The sequence below is a fragment of the Antrostomus carolinensis genome, unplaced genomic scaffold (genome assembly GCF_000700745.2).
Source record: "Antrostomus carolinensis isolate BGI_N321 unplaced genomic scaffold, ASM70074v2 scaffold13945, whole genome shotgun sequence".
Classification (NCBI taxonomy): domain Eukaryota; kingdom Metazoa; phylum Chordata; class Aves; order Caprimulgiformes; family Caprimulgidae; genus Antrostomus; species Antrostomus carolinensis.
This window is the reverse complement of record NW_010317986.1, coordinates 59,578-67,545: the sequence shown is the minus strand read 5'-3', so window position 1 is coordinate 67,545 and position 7,968 is coordinate 59,578. Positions and strand designations below refer to the sequence as shown.

At 39.6% G+C, this 7,968-nt stretch overlaps 1 protein-coding gene across 1 annotated transcript in view; it reads left to right on the top strand.

Annotated features, from left to right (window-relative positions):
- Positions 1-4,021, top strand: part of ZBTB18 (zinc finger and BTB domain containing 18) — a 6,288-nt gene extending 2,267 nt beyond the window's left edge. Inside the window, exons 2-3 of the mRNA XM_029085148.1 lie at positions 135-2,986; positions 3,019-4,021. Of these exons, the coding sequence (XP_028940981.1) occupies positions 135-1,717 (1,583 nt within the window). The 3' untranslated portion in view covers positions 1,718-2,986; positions 3,019-4,021. The remainder of the gene's footprint in view (positions 1-134; positions 2,987-3,018) is intronic.
- Positions 4,022-7,968: the final 3,947 nt, after the last annotated feature.

Below are 7,968 nucleotides of genomic sequence, written 5' to 3'. Positions count from 1 at the left end.
AAATAATCTTTGCATGGTGTCAGTACCAGAATTCTGGCAATATAAATACGAGGTTTTTGGAGTGGAATAACTTGGATTCATAAATTCTATGATTCCGACCTACATTTAATTTTTAAAAATCTTGTTGCTTATAGGTTATGAAGACAGTATGGAGTTTCCTGACCACAGTAGACATTTGCTACAGTGTCTGAGTGAGCAGAGACATCAGGGTTTTCTTTGTGATTGCACTGTTCTGGTAGGAGATGCCCAGTTCCGAGCGCACAGAGCTGTACTGGCTTCATGCAGCATGTATTTCCACCTCTTTTACAAGGACCAGCTGGACAAAAGGGACATTGTTCATCTGAACAGCGACATTGTTACAGCCCCAGCTTTCGCTCTCCTGCTTGAATTCATGTACGAAGGAAAGCTCCAGTTCAAAGACTTGCCCATTGAAGACGTGCTAGCAGCTGCCAGTTATCTCCACATGTATGACATTGTCAAAGTCTGCAAAAAGAAGCTGAAAGAGAAAGCAACCACAGAGGCAGACAGCACAAAAAAGGAGGAAGACGCCTCAAGTTGTTCAGACAAAGTGGAGAGCCTCTCCGACGGCAGCAGCCACATGCCAGGAGACTTGCCCAGTGATGAAGACGACGGAGAAGATGAAAAATTGAACATCCTGCCTAGCAAAAGGGACTTGGCGGCTGAGCCTGGGAACATGTGGATGAGATTGCCCTCAGACTCAGCAGGCATTCCCCAGACTGGCGGAGAGGCAGAGACGCACGCGGCAGCAGCTGGAAAAACAGTAGCCAGCCCCTGCAGCTCAACAGAGTCTTTGTCCCAGAGGTCTGTCACCTCCGTGAGGGATTCAGCAGATGTTGACTGCGTGCTGGACCTGTCTGTCAAGTCCAGCCTTTCAGGAGTTGAAAATTTGAACAGTTCTTATTTCTCTTCGCAGGACATGCTTAGAAGCAGCCTGGTTCAGGTGAAGGTGGAGAAAGAGGCTTCCTGTGATGAGAGTGATGTTGGCACTAATGACTATGATATGGAACATAGCACTGTGAAAGAAAGTGTGAGCACTAATAACAGGGTACAGTACGAGCCGGCCCACCTGGCTCCGATGAGGGAAGATTCGGTCTTGAGGGAGCTAGATAGAGAGGACAAGGCAAGCGATGATGAAATGATAACTCCAGAGAACGAGAGAGTCCAAGTAGAAGGAAACATGGACAGCAGCTTGCTCCCTTACGTGTCAAACATACTTAGCCCTGCTGGCCAAATTTTCATGTGTCCTCTCTGCAACAAGGTCTTTCCTAGCCCCCATATCCTGCAGATCCATTTAAGCACGCACTTTCGAGAGCAGGACGGGATCCGCAGCAAGCCTGCTACCGATGTCAATGTCCCAACCTGCTCGTTGTGTGGTAAGACTTTTTCTTGCATGTACACCTTGAAACGTCATGAGAGGACTCATTCAGGTGAAAAGCCCTACACTTGCACCCAGTGTGGGAAGAGCTTCCAGTACTCCCACAACCTGAGCCGCCACGCAGTGGTTCACACGCGGGAGAAGCCTCATGCTTGTAAGTGGTGTGAACGCAGGTTCACGCAGTCTGGAGACCTTTACAGACACATTCGGAAGTTTCACTGTGAGTTGGTGAACTCATTGTCTGTCAAAAGCGAAGCACTGAGCTTACCTACTGTCAGAGACTGGACCTTAGAAGATAGCTCACAAGAACTTTGGAAATAAAATTTTTATATATATAAATAATATATATATAAATCTATATAGTTGTGGTACAGTCTAAAAGCAATCTTGTTTCCTTGAACTGAAAGTTTGGCTATTAGCTTGTTTTTTGCACTTTAAGGCAGCATGAATATTTCACTAATTTAGCACTCCGAGAAAAAAGGACTGTAGAGGTAATCCGACAAAGTAACAAATTACGGAGCATATTTTTCCCCCTTTTCGGAATAGAAGCCAGCGGATACTTTACTTCTAAGGAATCTCCAATTCAAAAAATTTGGACGTGGCTTTATTCTCCCCAAAACACTGCGTTCTTTTAAGCTCTCGATCTTTTTCCTCTTAAAATCTGAATGTAGAAATCCTCTCCCAATTTTGTCAGTTCCTTTACATTTCTATAATTGCATGAGTCCTTTTTAGCTGTTGGAAACCTGAATGCTTTTAGACCCAAATGGAAAATTTCTGAAATGCTGGATTATCTATTTTTAAACAAGCAGTTGACTTAAAACTTATTATGGCAACTTCTGGATTTCTGACAGTTCCCACTGGAAAAAAACAAAGCAAAACAACACAAAAAAAACATAAAACAAAAACCCTGAGAGTACACTGGGATCACTGGGACTCTGTCTTACGTGAAGGTTTGCTTGGGATGAAAAAGGATATTGCAGCTTCAGCAGTGATGAACTGTGTGTTTAAAAAATGTGAATTACTGTTATTGTATACTGTAATTGATTACATGGGCCGGGGGGAGGTATCAAAGAACTTGGCAGGTTGTGTTGATGCTCTTAGTTGAGTCTTGAAAAGTAAATATTAACGCTACAGAAATGCATGAGTTTCAGTATATTTTTGTCTTTGTTTGCATTGTATAACTTTAACGAGTGAGTTGAAAATTATTTAATTTCCTTAGGAAAAAAAACCCGACACCGTTGAAAATGCTGGTGTTAGGAAGAAGAGAAATGCACTGTTTTTATTTTATCTAATTTAAATTTACTTTCCCACTGTCTTTAAGTTGAGAAGAACTTAAGCTACGAGTCGCCGATCTAGCTACGTTAACAAGGAAAAAAAAAACAAAAAAAAATATGAATGTTTACAACCAGGCTTTGAGATTTGCATGTGCGGTGTGCATTTACTAACCCCAGACCCCTTCTAATTGCACAGGCCCCACGCCGGCTCCAACCGAGGTGCGTCCATTTCCCCAGATGAGCATTTGTAGGATTCCTTGAAGCTATTCTTATATGTCCAGAATTCAAGTTTAAATTAAAGTCATTCTATCAAGGGGTGAAACTTCCAGCTTCATCATAAAAAAAAAGAAAAAAAAAATTAAAAAAAAAGAAAAAGCCCCGGGCTGAAAGGCCTGGGCAGGGCTGAGTGACAGGGGGGCCGGGGGAGGGCAGGGGAAGGACTATGTGTATCCAAGCAGCAGAGACTGCAGCCTGACGTGTGGTTTTAATGACCAACACACAGGTCAAAAGCATTTTGCACAGTGTTTGTTTTCCTGTCTTGCACTTACAAATAAGGTCTATGGGAGTAGCATGGAAAACGTTTGCTGTTTTTTTCCTTTTTTTTTTTCCCCTTGGTTTTTTTTTTTTCCCTCTGCTTTTGTTTAAAATTTGATCGCCTTAACTACTGTAAACATAGCCTATTTTTGTGCTTAAGATACTGAATGGAAAACTCCATTGTGTATTGCTGGACTGTTTTGGAAATATTTGGTCAAATGTGTGTTAATTTGGCTGTAATGGCATTTAAAACAAAACAAAAAAAAGCTGTGAAAATGGCCTTGGAGCGTTATCTTTAGTTACTTGAATAGTTTCTAGGTTTTAAATCTACATTCTTTTCTTAAGTTAGAGAAGACAATCAGTGTCTGAGGAAAATGGACTTTCTCTTGGATTTTTTTGTGGTCCTCGTGAGTGATTGCTTTTTTCCTTTCCTTAGTTTCACATTCTTCTTTTGTTCTAAAACTTAGACTGACATCTAGCTTTGACAATCATAGTATGTTTTATTTTCCTGAGGGGGGAATAACTTATAATGCTGTTTAGTTTTGTACTATTGGTGTGTTGGTGAATTTTTAAACTGTGTGCTAACTGCAATAAATTATATGAACTGAGAAATCAATTCCCTTGTCTTTTTTCCCTCTTTTAAATTATAGTTACGGAGTATTTTTTATAATGTGTAACTTTATTACTTTTGTACAGACTTCTATTGCTAACTGTGTATGGAATATGTTTTCAGTATGCTTTTGAGCACTTTGTTGCTAACGTACATATTTACATCTCACTTAACATTTAAAAAAAATTAAATGCTTGTGTTTTGAAAGCATTTCTGTGTGTGTAGCTCTCGCTCATTCTATAGAGGGATTTTTTAATTATTATTTTTTCTTCCCCAAAGACTTTTGCCGAAACAATCTATTAAATTCCAGAAATTTTGCTACTGTGCAAATATCTATGCAGACACGCAGTTTCTTTTCTGGGCTTAATTTCACCCCAAGGAGCTCTCTCAAGCTTGCTCTTTTGTATTCAGTCTCTATCAGAACATTGGAGCAGAAGGCAACAACTTAATCTGAAGACTGGCAGTCAGTGTTACAGTAGGCATTCAAAATGTCCAGAATACCAGTAATACATCAAAACTGTCGGGATTACAGAGGGAAGTTAAAATAATCCTATGTCTGTTTGGGGATTTCTCTTATAGACTAGAGCTGCCTTTAAAAAAAAATATAGACTGAAGCTTAGCGAAACCTTTGAAAAAGACCTGGTTTAGATGCTTGTTGCAGGATATACCCAGAATTCTTGTTCGAGGCCGCTCCATCCTAGGAACAAGACCAGCGCTGCAGAGCCCAGTGGGAATACGAAAGTAGGGCTAAATTAGAAGTCTGGAACAGAGACAGCAGGACCAATTTGAAGGAAAAAAATAATTTAATTTAAACACTTCCGTACATTTGTCATCTGCCTAGGTGCAACTTCAGTTGTGCCTTGACCAAGTGAATCTCAGTGCCTAATGCTATTCTGCTTATCCTCCATATCTACAGTAATTTGTACATAGCCAGAATGATCTTTTTCACTGTTTTCAGTCATCATTTGCTGTGTTTGTTTTGGAGTTTGGGGGTTTTTTGAGTTATTACAGGTATTTTTGTCAACATTAGTGTCTTTGGCTGCATAGATTTATCTTTTTTTTAGCAGCAGACCTTTTCTGTAGGCTTTCATACGGTAGAATATTATGTGTAGTTAGGACAGTTTAAAGTATCGTCAGGACTGAAAAACGGTTAATACTGCAGTTTGAAATCCATGCAGCTGATGAACTTTGGATGTGGCTCTAGGCAGAGTCACTGTTTGTTCTCCAACATAAAGATTTTCAAGGGCTGTAGATTCCTAAATAAAACTAGACTTAGAAGGAGCCCTTCTTCAGAAGGCTAACAGAAAACATAACTTAGCCATTCATGACAAAATAATTCAAAATATCCTTTATACTTATGGGTTTTATCTTGATGAGATATACATGTGCAGCGCACACTTGCTTGTGGCTATCAAAATGTTTCTTCAATGAAAAGATGAAGCATACTTCTGTATGTTGTTTCTCTCCATAAGGTTTAATGTACTGACATACCTAAATAGCAGTAACTTTTTTTTTTTTTTTTTTTTAAATACAGTCCCTAGATAGTGAAGTATGAGAGAGACTTTTATTTGGCTTGAGGATTTGTGATAACAAAATTATCACTGTTCATGTTGCCATGATGGTCAAAGGCAAATTGCAAGGATGGAAACCGCATGCTCTAAACTTCATAGATTCAGAAGACTTTCTCTGACCAGTAATAGTCATCACTTTTTACCTGTGAGTGCTTCTAACCCAAGACTCACAGGGAACATACTGAATACACAATTCATCTTTTTTTTTTTTTTTTTTTTAACCACTGCCTGTGATAGCTTAATATTATCTAGTTATGAATGATACCTCTAAACTCAAGCTTAGGGGTTTGGTATAACAGAGACTTTTGAATCAGGTATAGTGTTCTACGGACCATCTACTCACTGAGACCTGTCCGTGCTTTAGGTGCAATTTGAAGAAGAACTTGATAGGAGTTTAATAAAACAAAACTTTTTGGCCAAGGAAGGGAAGGGACCCTCTTTGCTTCTGCTCTCTGGCGTTAGGGTTGAAAAGCGAATACCTAGCAATACCATCTACTTCTGCTGAGCCTAACTGAAACCGCAATACCCCTTCAAAACTTGCATTGCCTGTTGGAAGCCTAAATAAAATTTTAAAATTACTTTGGAAAGAGACAGATTCCCTTTTCTCCCTGTGCTGCCTCACCCCAGCAGCCAGTCTGGCTCACCCACTCGGGAAGGACACCACTGTTTCCTTTCCCTGCCGCAGCGTACCCTCTCCTTTCCTTCTGCACATCAATGGATCAAGTGATTTGTCGGTGGTGGACTGACTTCTCCCCCTCCCCTCAATTAATTCTGCAATAATCAAATGTTCAAACTTTTTAATGGACTCCTAATATATAACTTTTAAGATACATTTTTCCAGCCTACTTTCAAAAATGAAACCCTGAGCCTCCTTTTATATGATCAATGATGCTGCAGCAATTTGTAGCTGAGAAGAGCTTGGAAAGGGAGAAAATTTCTACCTGCTCCCTCCCCTCAACTGGAAGCAATGCAAATTCCTTCAGAATGAAGGTGAAATATGCTTCAAGTCTGAAAAAACACCCGAAAATGAGAAAACTGATTAAAAAATAGTCATGTAGTCCTCCGAAGCAGAGTTCTCAAACTTATACATTATTAACACTATTTGTCCATGTGATTTCCAAACTCAAATGTTTCCAGAGAGTGTGGTCTTTTATTAAAGGAATCTAACCAAAGCATTAAAGTTTTTTTACTGGGATAGCAAACATGAATTTTAGCAGAACTGTCTAGTATTTTTAAAGGGAGGAAAAAGTGATGCAGAAATCTTCTGGGCTTTCAAAATATTCTAGTTCAGGAGTCCTTCTTTAATTTTTGTTGCGCTTCACTCGGTATTTTAATCATGTTGTTAAATATAGTGAGTTTGGTAATAAAATTTCTTTTCTAGATGGTAAGGCAGGAGTTCTTTCTTTATTTGTGGGAATGCTATTGGGAAGAAGGTGGAAATGTTCCCTTTTGCCGGCAAAGTAAGATAGTCACAGGAAGAAGAGCCCTGCTTGTTAAAACCTAAAGCCAAAAGCTCTTGCTAGTGTGATAAAATTCAGCTAAACCTGTTAAAAGGTCTTACTGATGAGAGATTACATCCTTTTGGGAAAGATTATCCATTTTAGTCTTGTAGGCTAAAAAAGAAGCATTACTTTTTACCCGATTGTCAAATTGAAATGCTCGGTGCACATAACACACAGCTTACCCAGCTCTGCCAGAGCAGGAGAGGGGTGAGTGAGTCTTCTGCACAGCCGGGCAGCAGCAAAGCCAAAGGTTGAACAGGCTTAACTGTGACAGTGACGGCAAATGCTGCAGAGATTTCGAGGGATAGACATGTTTGCCAAAAAAAAAAAAAAAAAAAAAAAAGTTATTTTTCAAAAATACTCCATGTTTGACCTGGAGTATTTCTCTCACATTGGAAATTCCTGGGTCAGTTAATTTTCAGACTAACAGACCTTGCCTAGGATGTATGTTTATCATCTTTAGGTTCATTTAGCTTGAATTTAGTTTCTTGATTTCAGTTGCTTTTCCTTAGAAGACAGTCACTCCGCTAATAGATCGTGCAGAACATAGAACATTTTAATTCTTGATAATGCCTTAGCATTAACCCTTTGTAGCAGGGGGCCACAAGTGCTCCCTGCTCTGTGAAAACACACCCTCGCAGGGAGAGACTCTGTGCCTCTCCTGTCCCACGGCTGTTACTGCGGGGCCAAATTTGCTTTTCTTTTTTGAGATTTTACAGCCTGGCTCTAACAAGCTTTTGCTTGGGGCTAAGAGGGAGAGCATACGCAGTCTAGCCTTGGAGCTGAAATTTCCATTTGATTGGGGATTTTTGGGATTGCAGGAAATAAATGAATGATTAATTGCAAAATACAGCTGGTGATTATTTTTTAGGATGTTTTAACATGCAGTGGTTTGGTATTTTTTAACCTCAGCATTGCATTTTTAAAATGTATATTGTGTATGAGCATATGTGTGTGTGTGTGAGGAAGACTTTAAAATAACTTGCTAATTTTTATTTAGGTGTGCATTGAAATCACAGCCTCAGTTATTCCTTAAAGATCTTTAGAAGACATGTTTAGTGCTCGTGCGTAGCAGCCAGCA